This window comes from Aedes albopictus, chromosome 2 (genome assembly GCF_035046485.1).
Source record: "Aedes albopictus strain Foshan chromosome 2, AalbF5, whole genome shotgun sequence".
Classification (NCBI taxonomy): Eukaryota; Metazoa; Arthropoda; class Insecta; order Diptera; family Culicidae; genus Aedes; species Aedes albopictus.
Window position 1 is genome coordinate 504,400,231 of NC_085137.1, and position 21,160 is coordinate 504,421,390.

The 21,160-nt window shown below is 40.8% G+C and overlaps 1 protein-coding gene across 6 annotated transcripts; it reads left to right on the top strand.

Moving 5' to 3' along the window:
* Positions 1-1,073: 1,073 nt before the first annotated feature.
* LOC109410161 (cell division cycle protein 27 homolog) lies at positions 1,074-20,957 on the top strand. Of its 6 annotated transcripts, none has more exons than XM_062854482.1 (7): positions 1,074-1,349; positions 6,576-7,191; positions 16,872-16,947; positions 17,034-17,181; positions 17,772-18,723; positions 18,866-19,723; positions 19,866-20,957. In XM_062854482.1, exons 2-7 carry the CDS (start codon positions 7,168-7,170, stop codon positions 20,682-20,684), a joined length of 2,877 nt encoding a protein of 958 aa, XP_062710466.1. In that variant the 5' UTR covers positions 1,074-1,349; positions 6,576-7,167; the 3' UTR covers positions 20,685-20,957. The 6 variants fall into 6 exon arrangements, with proteins under 6 accessions (XP_062710466.1, XP_029719617.2, XP_062710470.1 ...); XM_029863757.2 differs by having other exon boundaries at positions 6,707-7,191; XM_062854486.1 differs by having other exon boundaries at positions 6,710-7,191.
* Positions 20,958-21,160: the final 203 nt, after the last annotated feature.

Genomic DNA, 21,160 nt, shown 5'->3' on the forward strand with positions numbered 1-21,160 from the left:
CAGAACAAGAACAAGAAACTCAGAAAGTTCATCGAAAAACGGGAAAATTCACCAGCCGTCGGCCACGCGCACTACCATATACTATTTTCATACCCGATTAATTCTATAATATAGATATAGGATATATTATATCCTGTCAAACGGGGCGCAATCTTTTCGCGATTAACGACGGCTGGTTGAGGTCATCAGTATTATTCGTACAGTTAAAAATCGGAATTTTCGACACGCGAAAATCGATGTTTCTCCTAAACCGTGTGTCGGGCATAGTGCGCTGGGGCTGGATAGAAGACCAGGTCCGCTGTCCAGCGCACTATGTCCGACGTTAGGTTTCACGTATGGATTTGGAGAAAGGTCGACGGTCGCGTGTGAAGTAACTTCGGGTTTCAAGCGCGACGACAATATCTGAGTGATTAAGCTGGGATACACAATACCCAATAAAAAATGAGGGACTGATGCGCGAAGCGTGCGATAAAATCGGTATATTACTGTAATTTAACTCAAAATTTATTTCAGTGCAACGCAACTTTCTTATCCCTCGACCGTGCGACATCGCACTGCGTGACAGTTCTTTTTCGCCTGTGCGATTTCTGCTCTCACGCGCGGGCGAAAATTTCAAACGCCCCCCGCAGTGTTGCCACAGGTACAGATTATTCTGTAAAAGTACAGATTTTTTTCAACTTTTTGGTACAGATTCTGTACGGTACAGATTACAGATTTTCAGCAAAAGGTACAGAATGGTACAGATTTTTTGAAATTGAGAAAAAAACATTAAAATTCAAATTTAAAACATTTATAATACTGATATTTTTATTTTAAATTTCAGAAATTGGTAACAGTATACTCAAATTAAGTGTTTTTCATAGTTTAGCCTGAATATAATGCTCTTTTGTGTGTATTTTAAACGATTTTAAATCAAATGTGGCACAAATTTGGTACAGATTTTGGGTACAGATTTTTCGAATGTCTGGTACAGATAAAAAAGATTTTTGAGCCTACGGTACAGATAAAAATGTGGCAACACTGCCCCCGATGCTGCAGCAGAGTGAGCAGGAGGGGACGTCACCAGTTTTCCGTTTCGCTTGTACAAAAGTCGATTTTTGTCTGTGTTGCAAGAGAGGTTGCAGAGAAAAGAAACGGGAAATTTCTAAAGTGGTTCGATTTTCGCGTATCGATCGGATAATCGCAGTATTTTACCGTCGAAACGGTGTTCGAAACCCGCGGAAACGCGCTCCGGACGATTTGGTGCGTTGAGAAAGTGGATTACGGTGTTTTCCCGGGCGTGAATTGCGAAAGAATCGACGGCAGCTCGCGAAGAAGGTTGGAATTTTGGCTGGCGGAGGAAAAAGAAGGTTCGCCTTGGGTGTGTTGGGAAGTGCGGGGTGTTCGCAGAGGGTGAAGAGTGTGATCAACCAACAGCAACGGAGCAAGAAGGGGAACCATCGTGATCAGTGTGTGTGTGTGTGTGTGTGGTGTGCGGAACTCACACCAACGTCATGAGCGCTTGCACGCTGACGTCATCACTGTCTCCTTCTCTTTCTTTCCTTCGGCGTCGGTCCATAAAGCCGTCCTTGCCCTCAAAAAAAATTTGAGGGCAATGTTTACAAATCGTATGAGAATTCGATGAGGTTATGTTTTTGATGCAAGCCTCTATCGTCGCGTTGAAAATGAAGTTTGGGATGCACGTTCGTTTATTTGGGTTTTTAGACTGGTCCATATAATCAATATTATTGTTTTTTTTTTACACATTTTTTAGTTCTGTTCTATTGTTAACAATAAAATAGTTTGTATTTTACCCAGTTTAAGGTAACTAATCTGACTTATCAGATTGTTTTTCTTTAGTTTTTTTTGTAATTGCTCTTTATAGACAATTTTTTGAAATAGCCCAAGCAATTACTAAAAAATAGAAATTTTCTACTATTTTCTAAAGAAAGTTCATTGGTTATTCGTTAGTTTCTTTATGAAATCTTTGAAAAAAATTACAGTAATTTCTCACAGGATTTTTTCTTAAAGTTGCTCGGTAATTCTTCGGTGTATCCTGTAAGGTCCTGTAAGGATTTCTTCTAGAATATCTTAAGGAAATGGGATTCTTCTTCTTCTTTATGGCTCTACGTCCCCACTGGAACTTGGCCTGCCACGCTTCAACTTAGTGTTCTTTGAGCACTTCCACAGTTATTGAAGGGTTTTCTTTGCCTGCCATTGTATGAATTTGTATAATGTGAGGCAAGCACAATGATACACTATGCCCAGGGAGTCGAGAAAATTTTACCGACTGGAACGGGAATCGAACCCGCCGTCTCCGGCGATCGATAGCCTTAACCACTAGGCAAACAGGAGACTTAGGGTAGAAGTGGGATTCTTCTACGTAATCTATATGGATTCTCTCTGAAGTTTCTCTGGGTTGCTTTACTCAATCCCATGGAATTATTCTATGTTATTCCTTTGGAATTCCTCCACAGGTACATTCAGGATTTCTCAATGATTATTTGTTAGATTCGTTCATTTCATTTCTAGAATTACTCTATATTAGTTTGTACGATTGCTTGAAAAACCTTCAAAAAATGCCATATGGGATATCTCCAAAGTTTTTTTCAGGAATTCTTCCACATGTTGTTTCATAAATTTCCCCAGTAGTTCTACAAATTTTTCTTCACGAGTTCCAGCGAAATGCTCTGATTTCATTCTGAGATTCGCCTGGGAATTCTTTGATTCCTGCGATTGCTCTTTCTAAGATTCTTGTTTTTTTCTGCCATTTATCCTAAGATTTCTCTAAACATATTTCTTCGATTCCTCTAGCAGTCTTGTATTCTGAAATTCGTCCAGGTGATTTCCAGAAATTTATTTAGAATATCTTACTGCATTCCTTAAGAAGTGTTGTTTTCGAAGAAGATCTTTTTGAAATCCATGCAGGAGTTCTTCCGGAGATTCTTCAGGAATCTCTGTGAGTTTTCCATTGCCAGTTCGACCAGAAACCCCTCCATAAGTTTCTTATGAGATTTCTCTTGGAATTCCATCACGGATTACTTTGTGAATTTCTTCTGAAATACCTTTACAAACTATTTCTAGATTTTCCCAAGGAGTTCTGCCTAGGATTCCATACATCAAGTTTTTAGAATACCTCTAGGTAATGTATGATTCAGCTTGCGCTATAGTTTTCGCATTCGCTTTCGTTATCTCTTGGAATTCGATGAATACCTGCAAGAGTTCTGGAATTAATCCCAAATGACCATTTATGAATTCCTCTTGGAGCTTCTGCAGAGACATGGGTTTCCTCCATGAGTTCGTTCTGGGAATTATTCAACGGTTTCTTCTGGAAATCCTCCAGCAGTTGCTACTAGAAATCCTCTAGCGGATCATGCATACAAATCTCCTGAAGTATCTGGGTGCCCTCTTGGAGTTTCTATTGGAAGTCTTCCAGGAGTTCTGGAAACATAAGTTTTTTCTAGCAAACATCCTCGCATTCTTTATAGGAACCCTCTAGGAGTTCGTTTTGGGATTCCTCTAAGAATTTCTAAGATTTTTTTTTCTATGAACCCAACAGGAGTTCTTTCTGGGAACTCTCCTACAGTTCCTTTTGGGAAACTTCCTGAAGTTTTCTCAAATAAATTCCTGGCAACACTGCAGTTGAGATCGCTTAAAGGAGCTTCTAAAAGATTACCAACAAAAAATATATCAGGAATCTATAAGAGAGAACCTAGAGAAATCCATAGGAGAACTGGATGAAGGAATCTCCAGCAAGAATGGGAACACTCAGTTGCAGTTTTATCAGCTCAGAAGCGTGCAATCAAGAAACGAAGTATGGACGATTTCTGCCATGTAGTTTTGTCGAAAAGTTTGCCGAATAGAGTAGAGGTTGCACACGCATACCGAAGTAGTGAGGGAGCTGCGAAGGCAACTCCGAAGACAACAAGAGTCGCTTTCACAGCTCCGTTACGACTTTGGGATATGTGTGCGACCCTTACTGTAATCAGCAAAGTTTTAGACAAAACCACATGGAAAAAGTCGTCCATACATCGATTCCTGATTGCACGCTTCTGAGCTGAGAAAATAGCAAGTGAGTGTAATTCTTTGCAAGTGTGTGTTCCCATCCCTGATCTCCAGAAGTAATCTGAAAGAATCTGTTTTCAAAAGAATTAATTCACAGATGGTGTTTCTGTGAGCTGTCCATGAACTACGTAGACTCATTTTTGGCCATCTCAGAACCCTCCTCCCCCCTCGTAGACTTTCGTTCATACACAATTTTCGAAATTTGTATGGAGCGTAGACTTTGGTCAGATCCCCCCCCCCCCCCCCTCGCCCTTCAGACTCTACGTAGTTTGGAGAATTCCAAAGAAGGGAGCATCCCATTATAAGTTCGTCATACTAAAAATAGAATTTTCAACCACCCCCCCCCCCCCCCACTTCGTACAAGTTTTTCCTATACCTAATGTATTGTTTATCACCTTTCACGAATTGGAGACGAACCAGCCTTGAGCTGAAAGTCTCGATCACAGAGAAACAGACGTAACACTTAGAACAAATTTCTTTAAAAATCATCACCACGAAAACATAATCGCCCAATGCTAAATGTACTGTGTTTGGCCGGGTCGCCGGAAGAATGCGATACAAATCCGCAGAATCCGAATTTTAAATGATTTTGTAGCAAAATGAGTTTACTGCGCTCTCTTGAATGAAAATCATCCTGTAATAAAATTAGAATCGACACAAATTACGAATGAATTTGAGTTAAAGTTTGTTGTGATTGATTATCATCACAAAACCATCTGAAATCGTTTCTACATGGTGCCTCATACTGAAAATCATTCAATACACAGAACGATAATCCTTACGACCCAGGTATGATTCCTCATTCAATCGTGTGCTCAATCCATCATTCCTAAAAGTATTCTCAGTACATTTTCTGTCGGATTTTTGTGGCGGATTTTGTGGCGGTCGAAGTGGTCGCCTGAAAATTTCTAAGTTGATAGAAAAAATATTGCAGCCTGATTTCAGTGAATTGGGTTTTTAAATTAAGAAAAATGTATTGATTTTTTGATTTTATACGAAAGAGCACCTTTTTCTGAACCACCATGATTTTTTTCAGATTTTTAGAACTTCATGTTGGCACCTAAAATTGATTTCGAAGAAAATTTTCGAAATCACCTTTTGACAGCTGGCCAACTGCTTGACAGCTCCGCCCAGTATAAAATGCGACGAGGGGTGATTCGACAAATCGCTCCCATACAAACTTCAAACTGATTTTTAAATAGGTTCCCGGGCACAGAAATTCATGAAAATTTGGATTTCGGCTTAGTTTTGCATGCAGATTCTGAATATGGAATTATCTCAACACCGCTAAAGAAGCCAATTGTGAAATGTACCCAAGCAGTGGTCAGTTTAGTGGTAGTTATAAAATGTTTTAATCGTGTATGTTCTGTGTGTTTTTTTTTAATAAAGCGTATCTGTACGACTAAATTTTGTCTGTTATAATTTTCGAATATTCTAGGAAAAATAATGTCATAACCTTTTCAAGTAGTACGAGAGAAATTGACTATTAATTTCTCTTAAACTAGTTGAAATGGTTGTGATTTTATTTTCCCTAGGATATTTGAAAAAGAATTGAAACAAATTCAAGAGAATGACACCAATATGAGCAACATTAGATTTTACAATGACTTTCATCTATATTTGAACCGCAAAACTGAATTACAATCATCCTTATCTAGATTTGTTTTGATTCCGAATAGAATGATTATAATTATAACATTGAATGATTTCCACATCGCTTGTTTTGTATCTGTCAGATCTGGAATTGAATGACGGCCTTCTACAAATCATCTGATTTTAGGCATGGGGCTCCAATGAAGCACTTTTCATTCAATTTATGGCGGGATTTTCGTTCAGTGTGGGGAGGGGTGGTTGAAAATTCTATTTTTAGTATGACCAGAGAAAATAGGTTGCTGTGGCCAAAGTCTACGCTCTATACAAATTTCGGAAATTTTGTATGAACCAATGTGTTAAGTCTGTTTCTCTGTGACATCACAATAACAACCTTTCAAGAAACCCGCCTCCACCCTCTGTACGTGATGTCTTTTTGGATGGCCCCGAAAGAACAACAGTGAATCCGGGGATTCTTTTCTTCTTCTTGGCGTAACGTGCTCACAGGAACAAAGCCTGCTTCTCAGCTTAGTGTTCTTTGAGCATTAGCACAGTTATGTAATAACTTAACTTATTAACGTAACTTCCTCTGCCAATGAGCATTTTGTATGTGAATATCGTGCGACAAGCACGAAGATACTCTATGCCCTAGGAAGTCAAGGGAATTTCCTTTACGAAAAGTTGCTGGACCGACCGAGAAACGAACTCGTCACCCTAGGCATGATAGTGAAACTACTACATACATCATATAAACATAATCTTGTTTATTAATAATGTTAGTGTAGAATATTATCATTTATTGCAGAATAAATCACTTTTGGGTGACTTTGTCCAAATCATAGCCTACTAGATTTTGGATTTTTACGCCTTAGCCTTCAGCAGATAGATCCTCTGGACCAGTCTAATATAACCGTTCATGGGCGCCGTGTATTTTCTGTTAGGCAACAATAGAGTGAGAAGTTTGCGGGCCTACAACAAGAGCTAACGAGGGTGCAGCGCCGCCTTCCGAGGGGCAGAAGAGAAAGAGGGCGAACGAAGTGCGGATTAATAGTGGATTTTTTCGTGGTTGCAGCAGCAATGACGACGGTTCACGCAGTGGCAGAAGCTCGCCTCTAGAAGAAAAAATAGGCAAGCAATAGGTTGAAGGCAACTGAGGCCCTGAGAGAAGTAACAGCAGAAGACGAAGAAGCCAACCAAGGAGTTTGAAAAGTGAATTATTGTACCACGGGCTCCCGTGTGAGTGTGAGAAAGTGTTGTAATGCATCTAGTGAAATTTGTTTTTCCTCATCGTCGTCATCATCAACATCAACATCAACGTCGTCGTCATTGTCCTGCTGCAGTCGTAGCCTGGTTTGACCAGCCGAAGGAGTAGACACCGAACGTGTGGGGTTCCTGTATTGCGTGGAAGCTGGAAGGAGAACGCAGAACGAGAAAAAGATACAAGCGAAAAGCGAGAAAAGCTGCTTCCGGAATCGACTGCAGTGACCTCCGAGGTAGATTGTGACCAGCAGCGGCTGGGGGCACTAGGATAAGATGATTGTGCAGGAACCAGTGCAGGTGAGTACGCCCATTCCACACTATGCAGTATGCATACTCTGTTGTAATCCGCGAGTAGAAGAAAGAGGAGAGGGTATTGACAGTTGTTATGTCAAAGCGGTTTCAGAGGTTTCCTTCTCTTTTGGATGCTTCTTCGAACGACGACGTAGCACCACCCATCATCTATTTAGCTATAGCAGGAGAAAACAAGTGAAGGGATTCCGATCGGTTTAAATCTCACGCGTTGTGTTATCTGTGCTGTGCTTTGCAATCTGCATCGGAACATTGAAGTTGAGTAATAGACAGCTATTTTTTCGAAAGTGAAACAACGAAGAGATGGGATGGGTGATGCTTTTTTTTTGGCTGGGAAGGTGTTGATGCTGATCAATAAATCAATAAACATGACAGTCTCAAGGTACTTTTTACGAATTTTCAAGGCTTATTGCGATGTAAGCTTGTGTGAGGTTCTGTAATAAAATAGAGAACGATGTCGGGGAACGATAAGCTCAAGCACTATTATACGTAATTGCTTGTACTCAGTGTTAGATGTTGTGAATAAATAGCTATACTTTGATAGCGTCTACATGTAATGGTTGCAGTCCTGTATTCTAGGCCAATCGATATATGTAATGGGGACATTATTTTATTGGTAAGGTGGAAAGAATGCTTATCTTATAAGGATTCTTTAGCTTAACGCATGGCCTAATTTCCTCGAATACATTATAGGGTGACTTAAGGTATTATCGACAGGTTTTTTCTCTTCGTCTTGTCTTCGCTTGGTTGAGAAGGATTTGAAGACAATTCTGAGTCAAGGTTTTCAAAAACTCCCCATGATGAAGAGAACAAAACTGCCAAAAATACGTGAGTTTACCTAGTATATCGTCTTTATTATCATTTTGAGCTTGTGACATAATTCGTGCGAACACTTCTTTAGACAGTTTCAGACCTACCAGTTTGACCTATTTTCCTTCAAAATGCTTAGAACGCATTGTCAATCATAACATTCGTGATGATAATTGTGATAATCATGAGGTTTTTACCTATACACAAGGAAATTAAGGAAATTTCCACTATGAAACGTTTCTGGGTCAACCGGGAATCTTGGAGAACACCATCCACGTTTACTTGTTGAGATTGTACCAGAAATTTATGATGAGAACCATGTTGTAGATTTCCTGCTTGGATTGTTTCAGGAATTGCTGTCGAGATTCTTCCAAGGGTTTATCCATTAAAAACCCTTAAGGAATTCGTTATCGGATTCCTCCAGAAATTCTTGTTGCGATTCCTTCAAGAATTTCTGCTTCGTATCTTGTAGGATTTCTTCCGGGGATTCTATAACGATCCATCCAGATGTTTTCCTATAAGATTTTTCCAGGCGTTTCTTTTGTGCTTTTCTTGGAACTCCTGCTCTAAGGATTTTCCTGCAGGAGTTTCTCTATTTATGTGGCATTTTTGGTGGAAAATATTTTTTCCTGGAAATTTCTATAATAAACCTTTCAGATGTTTCCCTAAGAATTGTTCATGCATTCTTCTTGCACCTACGACCAGCTGTAAAATACCAGTGGGTGGGACAATTATGCCTACCCAACAGTTGTAGGTGGGGCGTTTGGCTTAGCTACATGACTTGGTTCAGCAAGCCAATAAACGTCAATAGGTAGTGAAAAGATAACGCAGATCTACATATTCCAGGAGGTGTGTTGATAATAGCAGAATAGCAGAAGAATTGTTCATGCATTCTTCTTGTGATATCCCCATGGATTCCTTCAGGAACTCCTGCTAGGGTTTATCCTGAAATTCTTGCTGCTATTCTTGCAGGGCTTCGTCCAGTAATTTCTACAGGAACTCCTCTAGTGATGTATTCAGAGATTTCTGCAGATATCCATGAATGAATCTACGGATGGCACATAAATGTCTTCAGTTATTACTCATATAGGAATTTCTCTAGAGATTTCACCAGGATTCAGGGTGGCCAGCGAACCGGGAAAACCGGGAGAACTGGGAAAAAGCCGGGAATTCGGAATCTCCGGGAAAAAACCGGGAAATATTCGGGAATTCAGATTGCCACCGGGAAAATTTTGCATTTCCAGGAATAATTCCATACTGCTCTATTATTTCTAATTATTAATCACTTTTTTATCATCCATGAAAATAATCTGTAATGCCAAGCTTGTTGCTGGTTTAACAGAAGTTGCAATATTTCGATATATTTTATTGAAAATACGACTTGCGTTATATTTAGATGTTGAGAATTTTAAAATCATAATATCGGTTGCTGAAGTCGATCTGTTAAGTCATTTTAAAAGTTGTAACTGTTTTTATTCTTAGTTTTCAGCAAATCAAGAAGAAACAATAATTTATAATTCCTGCGTAATAATGTAAAGAGTTTCAGTAAACTTTAGTAAAGGGCAATCTTCCTCTGAATTAGTCTTGTATCGATGTCACCAAAATACAATAATGCTACAAAAACTAACAAGGGCACTCACATGTTTCTTTTCACTTGTCTACATCAAATTGAAATTGTGGGCAATGTATTTTAACAACAGCAACAAGGAATTGATGAAAGACAGACTAAATGGAGTAAATAGGACGTTGTCGTTGGCTAAATTTTAACAACAGTTATGTACAACTAAACTGAAACCTAGAATCAGTATTTTTACTTGGCCAAACGTAATTCTAAGCAGTTTTTTTGGCAAGTGTTACTAAAACAAATAATGTTATTATATGGAACATGAGAGACGAACACAAAACAATAAAGCCTATAGGCTTCTGAAAAAAAATGTAAAATTGTTAAAAGGAATTAACGATTGCTCAAAGGAATTCAGCAATAAGGCCAGTTTCGTGTTCAAAAGGAATCGCTCAAGAAAGTTTTAGACCAATTCCTGGAATAAAAATTCCACAGTGACAGCCATTTGAATTGTAATTCCTTCGCAACTGCGTATTGCGAAGAAAAACGGTTTCTTGGGCGATTCATGCAAGAATTTCTGTAATATAATTGCTTTCCATCAAAAGTTTGAATATTTTTCAAAGAAGCCTGTGTGCCAATAATTGCTGAATCTGAACATGTTGTTTATATTAAGTTGATATGAAACATCTTCAAAATTTTAACACAAGTATCAGGCATACTGTATCAATTCTAGTGGAAATGATGTTTTGACATTCAAACTAAAAATGAGAAGAAATGTGAAAGTACTTTACAGTTGCAAAAATGTACATGTACAGTTTTTACAGAAACCTATGTTTCATTGGCATTGCAAAAAAAATGTCATCAGGAATTAATATTCTTGAGAGATTATTTCTGAATTTTATCCAAAAGAATCTCTTGAAGTTCACCCAGGAGTTTAGTTTAATTGAAAATTCAAACATATGTTAGTTCTGAAATTTATCCTGGAACTGCTCCTGAACCGATAGGGATTATTTTATTCAACACAAGTAAACAAACAAGTAAAACCGGGAAAAAATTGAAAATTTTGGGAAAAAACCGGGAGAAAACCGGGAAATCAAAATCTGAAATTCACTGGCCACCCTGAGGATTCCTCTATTAGATTTCCTAATTGAGATTTTTCCAGGGTATTCCTATACAAAAATCTCTTGGTATTGCTTTTGAAATCCCCTTAGAAATTCTCCTGGGATTCATGGTTGAATTTGTCAACTTATTTCCAGGTAAGTATGAATTTCTCAAGAGCGAGTAAAGGCGCTTAAGCCTAGGCATTAGGGCCAGGGACACGGACCAAATACCTGTGTTGCATCCCAGGAAGCGAAGGACCAAGGGGTGACATTAACCTTCTTAGCATCGTCACCCCCATCGATTTTCACTTATTTTGCTTTCTCAAAAGCTGAGAGGTTGGTACGAGATGTCCCCACTAAATGGCTTTATTGTAAAAAAATAACGCTGCACAGTAGACCTGGCCGCTTTAATGCTAGTAATGCATTTCCAATGTACTGCAAACATTAATAATGACAAGAAAAATGGTAGAATTAGTCGATTCTATTATTTTCCAGGATTCTTTCAATGAATGGCTGTGTATGTGTAGACTAGACTAGAATTCCTCAATAAATTTCTCAATTTCATCTGATATTTCATTTCATTTATTTAGTTCACATCAAATTCATGATAATACTGAATCAACAATTTGCCGCCATAATACTCGATATGCAGCTGCAGCTCTCCATCCTCGGTCACGCCCAACACTCGCCAGATCACGCTCCACCTGGTCCGCCCATCGTGCTCTCTGCGCTCCACGCCTTCTTGTGCCAACCGGATCAGTTGCAAACACCAGCTTTGCAGGGTTGTTGTCCGGCATTCTTGCAACATGCCCTGCCCACCGTATCCTTCCGGCTTTGGCCACCTTCTGGATGCTGGGTTCGCCGTAAAGTGCAGCGAGCTCGTGGTTCATTCTTCTCCGCCACACACCGTTCTCCTGCACACCGCCGAAGATCGTCCTTAGCACCCGTCGCTCGAAAACTCCGAGTGCTTGCAGGTCCTCCTCGAGCATCGTCCATGTCTCGTGTCCGTAGAGAACCACCGGTCTTATTAACGTCTTGTACATGGTACATTTGGTGCGGGGGTGAATCTTTTTTGACCGCAGTTTCTTCTGGAGCCCATAGTAGGCACGACTTCCACTGATGATGCGCCTTCGTATTTCACGGCTCACGTTATTGTCAGCCGTTAGCAAGGAACCGAGGTAGACGAATTCTTCTACCACCTCGAAAGTATCCCCGTCTATCGTAACATTGCTGCCAAGGCTTGTCCTGTCTCGCTCAGTCCCACCTACCAGCATGTACTTTGTCTTAGTCGCATTCACCACCAGTCCGACCTTTGCTGCTTCACGTTTCAGGCGGGTGTACAGTTCTGCCACCGTTCCAAATGTTCTGGCAATAATATCCATGTCATCCGCAAAACAGACAAATTGGCTGGATTTCGTGAAGATCGTACCCCGGCTGTTGAGCCCGGCTCGTCGCATAACACCTTCCAGGGCAATGTTGAATAGTAGGCAGGAAAGTCCATCACCTTGTCGTAGTCCCCGTCGAGATTCAAATGAACTGGATAGCTCACCCGAAATCCTTACGCTGTTCTGCACACCGTCCATCGTTGCTCTTATCAGTCTAGTCAGCTTCCCGGGAAAGCTGTTCTCGTCCATAATTTTCCATAGCTCTGTGCGGTCGATACTGTCGTATGCCGCTTTGAAGTCGATGAACAGGTGATGCGTTGGGACCTGGTATTCACGGCATTTCTGGAGGATTTGCCGTACGGTGAAGATCTGGTCCGTTGTCGACCGGCCGTCGATGAAACCGGCTTGGTAACTTCCCACGAACTCATTTACTTTAGGTGAAAGACGACGGAAGATGATCTGGGATAGCACTTTGTAGGCGGCATTCAAAACGGTGATCGCTCGAAAGTTCTCACACATTAACTTGTCGCCTTTCTTGTGTTCATCTGATATCAGATAACCGAAATTTCTTCAAAGATTGCAATAGGAATTCCTTCAATGATTTTTTCAGGAATAGGACACAATCGGTGAAGTACTGCAATAAAATGGTTCAAAAACCGTGGGTATTATGATTCCTTGCCTATAATTTGATGCTGTTTGAGCAAAACTTTGGATAACTGTGTTGTTTACGTTGCAAGAAATGAAGAAAACAACAACAGGGTTACCCAAAGTTTTGCTCAAACATCATCAAATTAAGCAAGGAATCATAATACCCACGCTTTTTAATCCATTTAATTGCAGACCAGGAGAATTCAGTAACAAATTTTGAAAACGACGTATAATCAATGCTACACTATTGATTATATGTACGTCGTTTTCAAAATTTGTTACTGAATTGGCCTTCTCGTTATACACAAATTCAGCTATTCAGCTGGCCTTCTCGTCATACACAAATTCGGCTATTCAGCTAATTACTTCAATTCTAGTACTTCACCGATTGTGTCCTGTTGCTCCAGGGATGCCTCTAGGGATTTCTTGAGAGATTGCAGTAAGGATTCTTTCAGAAATTATTCAAGGTATTTATCCGGAGCTCCTGTAAAGGTTTTTTGCAGAATCTAATTACGGAATTCCTTCAGGAATGCCTTGAGGGTTACGTCCCGTAATTCGTCGGATAAATTCTCCAGGAATTCTTCCAAAAATTTCTTCGAAGATTTCTCCAGGGATATTTTAGAGATTAAGCCGTGGAAATTAAAGTAGAAAGGCAGCTACAAAATTCGGCGTTGGCGTTCACACACTGGTTATCACGCTGCCTTGGCATTGGTATCTGTCAGACTAATGATTTTCACCAAGGTATCATTAGTCAGTTCAAGGTTGTCTTGGATCGAGCCTTGGACACGACGCCAATGATCATTATTTGTTGTGCTTTTCAGAACCTAGGATTTCAGAACATTTCACTTTGCAAGCTTTTCCATGATGTGATGATTTTAGGATAGGACTTTGACAGCTGCGGTAGAATTCAGCGGCTACCGCAAAGTGGTTTTTTTTTCTAAAAATCCGCAATATTTCTGGGAGTTCTTGGACAAGTGCTTGTGAGATACTGAGCAGATTCTAGTGTTATTTTTGGGCGGATTCCAACTGAGAACCTCGGCGAAGTCCCGCGTTAACCGTTCGATAAATATTTCTATATTTTTCAATACCATAACTGGATTTCTGATGAGATCTGTGACGAAGTCAATGCAAGATATTTTGAAGCTTCATTTTCAGAACTTTGGTATAGTTTATTGCATTGCTAACTGGAAGAATTTTCCTATAATTCTTCAAAACTACCTGCAAGGGTCTCTATTCAAACAGGTCATGTTTTTTGAAGATCACATATTTTTTCTAGTGCTGCTTGTTATAGTGTCGTGGTGCACCAAGTGGTGCACCGGTGCACGATCTGAAAACCCTTGGCCTAGAGATTAGACCACAGGCGAAAGAAAGCTGCCAAAGATGTAATACAGGGGATAGACAAAATGGTCGGAACAGGCAAAATTTTTACTTTAAAAAAAAATGTTCAACTAGCTGTAACTTTTCGAAACGTACATCAAATATTTTCAAATTTTCTCTGTAAGTTGATCAACTAGTTGTGTATCAGTGGACAAAATTTGGAAAAGATAGGACTATTCTGCACGAAGTTATAAAGATTCTAGAAAAAGGTATAATTATCTGATAGCCAAATTTGAGCTGTTATATCTCCGGATTCAATGAACCGAATGCAATGAAATTTTGACTATTTATGACTTATATAATGAGCTTTGAAAAACTTTTGACACAACTTAAAATTCTTAACACGGAAGAAAATTACTACGATTAGTTTATTTTTCTAATAAAATATAAAATTTTCTAAAACTTCAACATTGTTTCAAAATTCAAGATGCTAATTATAGTTCATTAACATTCCGTCTAGTTGTCTTGAATATAAATATGTTTTGAAGGAAAATAACAACGTGGCCGTCAATTAATAGAAAAAGTATTAGGATGCATATTAAAAATAGACCAATTTACTAAAAAAATCATTAGGCTCAGTGTACCAGTGATGGCTATAGTACCTCAAATTCGCCATAGTTGATTTTCGACCTTTAAAGATACAAATCAACAAGAAAAAAAATCGTGAACAGCAGATCACGATCACAAACGATGATTGCAATCATTCAAACTTCACAATTTGCTCAAATTGTGGTAGAAATAAATCATTTTCCTTAACTTTTCGGCCTCTTTGCACCCTATTTCGCCATAGTGTACCAGTTATGGCAAATCCCATAAGGAATGCATGTAAATAGTGCGAAGTGGAACCCAAATTAACAATTGTGTCCATAACTGGTAAAGGGTTCCTATCATTGGCACACGCCGTAATAAATACTAAAAGTAGTTTTGGCTCCGGTTTCATATTTTTCCTGTAAAGTATGAAGACTAATCAATCATTTGACCTATTGTTTACATTCGTCGGTCTTCTTATTTTTGTAGAAATAGTTTTTCTTAGGTGGTGCGATAACTGGTACAGGCACCCTAAATAAATAAAATCGCTACAACTTTTTCTTTTGTTGATAATTTAAAGTTATGTCAAACGTTTTTCAAAGCTCATTATATAAGTCATAAATGGACACAATTTTATTGCATTCGGTTCATTGAATCCGGAAATATAACAGCTCAAAGTTAGCTATCGGATAAATATACCTTTTTCTAGAATTTTTATAACTCTGTTTAGAATAGCCCGATCTTTTGCAAATTTTGTCCACTAATACACAACTCGACAATGATTTTTCATAAGGGCCTAACTGAGTTGATCGATTTCTCTTTGTCGACTCTCTCTTTCGCTAATAACTTGATCAAAACAAACAAAATCATTATTCTTTTTGTTTCTATAGCAACATGTAGTCGTCTTCTTCGCATTTCAACCAAAAAATCTTTAGAAAACTCAATACACATTCTGTGATAACACAAAGAGAGGATCGATGAAGAGAACTCGAAAATGTCAGTTTGGCCCAAATGAAAAATCAGTGTCGAACTAGTTGATAAACTCACAGTAAAAATTTGAGAATAATTGATGCGTTTTTCGAAAAGTTACAGCTATTTGAACATTTTTTGAAAAGTGACAATTTTGCCTGTCCCGATCATTTTGTCTATCCCCTGTAGATTTATTCTAATAATACCTAGGTTGTTCCGATTATTTCTTGACTTCCTCACTCGTAATTAGGGGCCGTTCACAAATTACGTCACGCTCTTAGGGGGGAGGGAGGGTTTTGCAGAGCGTGACGACTCATACGAAAAGTTATAAAGTTCAATACAAAAAGTGTGACGTAGGGGGGGGGGGGGGGGTGAAAATGGTGGATTTTTGCTTGACATAATTTGTGTACCACCCTTTATCCATGTTTGAACGTTTTAGATCTGTTAGCAAGCCACTATTGTTGTGGCAACAGACCCTATTTTGAAGTCGTTACTAAAGCCACCTTTTTAAAAATAATAATAAATATGTTCAACTGTTATGAAATTTTTTTTATGCAATTCAGTATGTATCATAATTTACATTTTATATAACTCATTTTGGTATCGTAATGGCCAATTTTTCCGAACTGGCTCATTATGCAACTGAAATGAGCTGCATAATGAAAAATAGTTGTATAATGTTCATAATGCAACTGATTTGAGTTGCATTATGAACATTATGCAACTCAAATGGGTTGCATTATGAAAAAATCATTGCATAAAATTTTGTATGGAACTCGTTGCAAAACTCGATTTTTTCAGCACTCTTCGTATTTATCCAACTCGGCAAGCCTCGTTGGATAAATGTACGACTCGTGCTGAAAAAATCAACTTTTTGCAACTCGTTACATAAATAACTATTGTTTAGCCGAGATAAACCAAACAACGAACACACCATTTTTAGATGAAAAAAATATTGTAATTCGGGTTTTGTTGTTATATGGAGGACGCGAATTGATATTTATTTTAGGCATTTTATTGCTTCTATGTGTGACTATGCCCAGTGGGGCAAGCCATTAATATGACCTAAATCGCACTATATAGTAGGTAGTTATCTATTATTAGCACGTGACGTCAAAGAAAGCACAAATAAGCGCGAGACGAGATTATCGATCGGAGTTGCATCGCCTCATATCGTGTAGGCGGAGGATAGGGCATAATAGAAATAATCACTCTAATGAATCGCACTAATGTAAGGAATAGCGACTATGCCAGGATGCTAATTGTTGTTGTTTGTTTCTACTTTTCCAGGCAGCAATATGGCACTGCCTGAACCACTACGACTATCAGGATGCGATCTTCCTGGCGGAAAGACTGTGTGCCGAAGGTGAGTGACCTTAGCATCTACTTCCTACCTACATATTTAAAAAAAGCACTGCAGCAGTTTCTAAACCAATTACTTTTGTTTTGCAGTGGAATCGGAGGAGAGTTTATTCCTGTTGGCGACCTGTTACTACCGGGCCGGCCAGAAGCACCAGGCCCACTGGTTGCTGTCGTCCAAAAGTGTTCGCTCGACGCAGTGTCGGTTTCTCCTCTCCAAGTGTGCCTTCGATCTGAAGCGGTGAGTATGTTCTCATTGTGAGTTTGTGTGCATGACAAATCTACAAAACGTTGATAGGGTGCTGTAACTTTTTGAAATAATAACAAATTTGCTACACTATCGAAATTAATACATTTAGTTGTATTATCATAACTAGATCAGATTTCGTTTCTCAATTTCCTTTTGAGTCTGTCTCTAAGTAGTCCTATCTGGATTTTATATCAACTAGGGTATCGTGCTAACGACACTACTGCCATATCTTCTATTATCTATGCCTGTCACTCTCCGGCATCCGTGCGACGTGAACATTATACCAATTTTCCATTACGCCAAGCGACCTTATGCCAAATTTCTTGCTCTCTGCTAATGATTCTGTACGCTGGATTGCGCAGTGACTATCGGACCGCCTTTTACCCAACAATCTTGCCTGGGTTTACTTCCAAGCTCATTTCTAAATTGTTCGCAACTTCATTCAAACAATCTAAAACTTAAAGAGAACCTGTATGGCTGGTGTTTTATATGCATACCAATTGATTTGTCGACTTGTCATGGAATGACCGCTTTGTGGCATCGAAAAAAAAAAACATGGTTCTATTGCCATTCACTTTCAGATACTCGGAAGCTGAACATACGCTGATCAACGATGATCATCTAAATGTCCGCCATCTAGACGAGGTGGCCAAAGAATTTGGAGACATTGGTTGCTTCGCGTTAGAGTTACTGTCGAAAATTTGCCAGAAGACTGAACGGGGAAAGCTGGCGAACGATGTAAGTCGGAAGACTCTCAAGTTGAATCCCTTCATGTGGCAATCGTTTGCCGATCTGTGCAACCGAGGAGAGAAACCGGATCCGAACAGTGTGTTCCAGTTCACCAGCACCGATGTGTTTGCAACTAGTCAAGCCACAAACCCGTCGATGAACTCGTCGATGGTGTGGTTTGGAAATGGAACCGGCGGCGGTGGTGGGACAGGAGGTGGAGGAGGAGGAGGGACGTTCATTGGATCTGAAAGTATAGAACAGCAGCTGGTCGGCACACCGGATCAGGTTTCACAGTGTCTAATACAGAATATAATCAACACACCAAATAATCCTCCACAGCAACAACCACAGGGTCAAAACATTAGCAGTTTAGCAAATATGAGAATGGGGGGTGGGAATCTAAATTCGAGCGGGGTGGTACCCGTTGAAGATCAAACGCCCAACATGGTCGGAGGAGATGCCGGAACGCCCTTCCGAAAGCAGCAGTTCAAATACCTGGCCGCAATGAGTCCCTCGACGCCTAGCTTTGGAGTGCTCCCAATCATGAACAGTCCCAACATGCACGATCAATCCGGACTGATAATGACACCTTCGCCACAGCAGCTTTCCTCGGCTACGGGCTATCAGCAGCAGCAGCAACAATGCCAGCAACAACCAGGACAACAACAAATTAGCCAACAGCAGCAAATTATTGCCGACAGTGATCAGCAGAAAATGGCTTTGTCGAGTAGCAACAAGAAGATGCGTGGACATCACAATCTAGGCACGATGGGAATCATTATAAATCGAAAGAGTGATACGACGGTAAGTAGCTCATCTGGCGCTGTGTGCACCAGTGTTTCCCAAACTTGTTGGGATCGTGTTTACAATCATTACAAGCACTGATGTAAACAGATTAGCAGTACATAATTCACAATCAGTTAACTCAATATTTTATATTTGTCAGGCATCCCCGATGCTCCTGCAGCAACAGAGTACGAACACAAAGCCGAATGTGTTCAGCCAAACAGGCAACCAGATGACGACGCCGCGGACACCGAACACAACCGGGGCTCCACTCTTGACCTCTCAGTACGTTCGTCGAAGTTCCCGCCTTTTTAGCAATAGTAATTGCTCCGTCAAGGAGAACACCAAAAGTCCCCAGCTGAACAATAAGTTTGTGGCCCCTCGATCACCACCGCGCAAGTCCAAGCAGCGAATCTCAAAGAACCTAAACAGCAGCACGGCCAACCTGCTGGAGAATGTCGAACGGAAGTCTTCCTCCGGCGATGGGAAGGAGAAAATCGAAACCATCACTTCGAGCGAGACGCTTAGCGAAAAAGTGTTCATCAACAATAGCATTAACAGTGCACAGAAAGTGGCCCAGCAGGTGCTAGCCATGAAAAAGCAAAGTGCGGACGGGTTGATGACGTTGCTGCGGGAACTCGGCCAGGGCTATCTCCGGTTACAGCACTACGAATGCGAGAAAGCGATCGAGCACTTTAGCAATGTTACGCCTCACCACTACAGCAGCAGCTGGGTGCAAAGTATGATCGCTTTGGCCCATCACGAGATGCGGGAGTACGAAGCGGCGGTCAACATCTTCCGGGAGGTACACGACAAGGAACCGAACCGGATGCAGTACATGGAGATCTACAGTACCGATCTGTGGCACCTGCAGAAGGATGTGGTTCTGTCGGCTCTGGCGCAAGATTTGATGGCGCAGGACAAGAGCTCACCGATCACGTGGTGCGTCGCTGGGAACTGTTTCTCCGCCCACAAGGAACACGAAACGGCGATCAAGTTCTTCTTTCGTGCAATACAGGTAGGTGTTTGAACGCATTCACCATCAGTCCGGCCTTTGTTGCTTCGCATTTCAGGCGGGAGTATTAGTTCTGCAACCGTTTCAAATGTCCTGGCAAAACATGTGCTTGAAATACTAATTCCTATTTTTTTCAATCTTTCAGTTGGATGAAGACTTCCCGTACAGTTATACTCTGCTCGGTCACGAGTTGGTTTTGACCGAGGAGCTCGACAAAGCCCTTTCGATGTATCGGAACGCAATTTTGCGGGACTCGCGACATTACAACGCCTGGTTCGGTATTGGAACCATTTTCAGCAAGCAGGAAAGGTACGAGCTGGCTGAGCTGCATTACCGCAAGGCACTGGCGATCAATCCGAAGAACTCGGTCATCATGGTGCACATCGGGGCGATGCAGTTCTTCCTGCGGAAATCGGAACAGGCGCTGCGGACGTTGAACGCTGCGATTGCCCTGGACCCGAATAACCCGCTGTGCAAGTTCCACCGGGGGTCGATGTACTTCTCGATGGGTCGGTACCAGGAGGCGTTGAATCAGCTGGAAGAGCTGAAGCAGATCGTGCCAAAGGAAGCGGTAGTCTACTACGTGATGGGTAAGATCTACAAAAAGCTGGGGAATGTAGATCTTGCCCTGATGCACCTGAGTTGGGCGACGGATTTGGGTTCCAAGGGGGCAAACAACCAAATCAAGGATAATTTTGATTCCATCATGCGAACGCAGGACAATGCAGGAGGAGGAACGCTAGGAGCTACGAGATCGGGAACGACGGGGTCCAGCAATGAAGGCACGGAGGGAAGTGGACTGGAGGGTGTCAGCGGCGAGGCGGGCATTGCCACCAGCAGTGCGGATCCGGACTACTCGGTCGACGGGGAGCAGGCCTCTAACGACGAGTCGACGTCGGCCAATGCGCGGAACGAATCGCTGGACGTTTTCAGCGGTAACCTGTACGATAGTGATAGTTACTAGAACAAACCGTGGGGATCGCCTTTTGGTTCGTTTCGTACGTTAGTCCACTTTTAGGGTTCACTTACCACGTCCCTCCCCTTCGAAGTCGAGATATAGCTCTATGTGTGTTTTGTATTATATAAGTCGTCTGCTGATATGTTCCAAGCTCTTACCTTATAATTTAGCGCTTGTGGCAAAAAATAAAGGATCCTGGGCCATGGTGGTTCTGGATCCGGTACTGTACTAGCAAATTGAACTCCTCCTTCCCCGTATAAATATAGACTTCCACTCTGAGTCAACAGTGTATAGAGTAATTATAACAAAACAATATGAAGGGCTCGGTGCTTCGTTTGCCGTTATTATCGAAAACATGCCATCTGTTTGAAGGCTGACTGTCTAATTAGAAAGCCTATTAGAATTGTCACCTTTTTGTGCTCACAGTAGTTTCGTGCTGTTGCGTTAAATTTTGTATGACAATCGCTTCGGTAAAATGATGT

What these genes read in the sequence shown, in the direction of transcription:
- LOC109410161 (XM_062854482.1), top strand. Translation starts at nt 7,168, where the DNA reads ATGATTGTGCAGGAACCAGTGCAG. An exon ending in TGTGCCTTCGATCTGAAGCG is followed by an intron (nt 17,182 to 17,771) that starts GTGAGTATGTTC and finishes ATTCACTTTCAG; the next exon opens with ATACTCGGAAGCTGAACATA. An exon ending in ATCGAAAGAGTGATACGACG is followed by an intron (nt 18,724 to 18,865) that starts GTAAGTAGCTCA and finishes TATATTTGTCAG; the next exon opens with GCATCCCCGATGCTCCTGCA.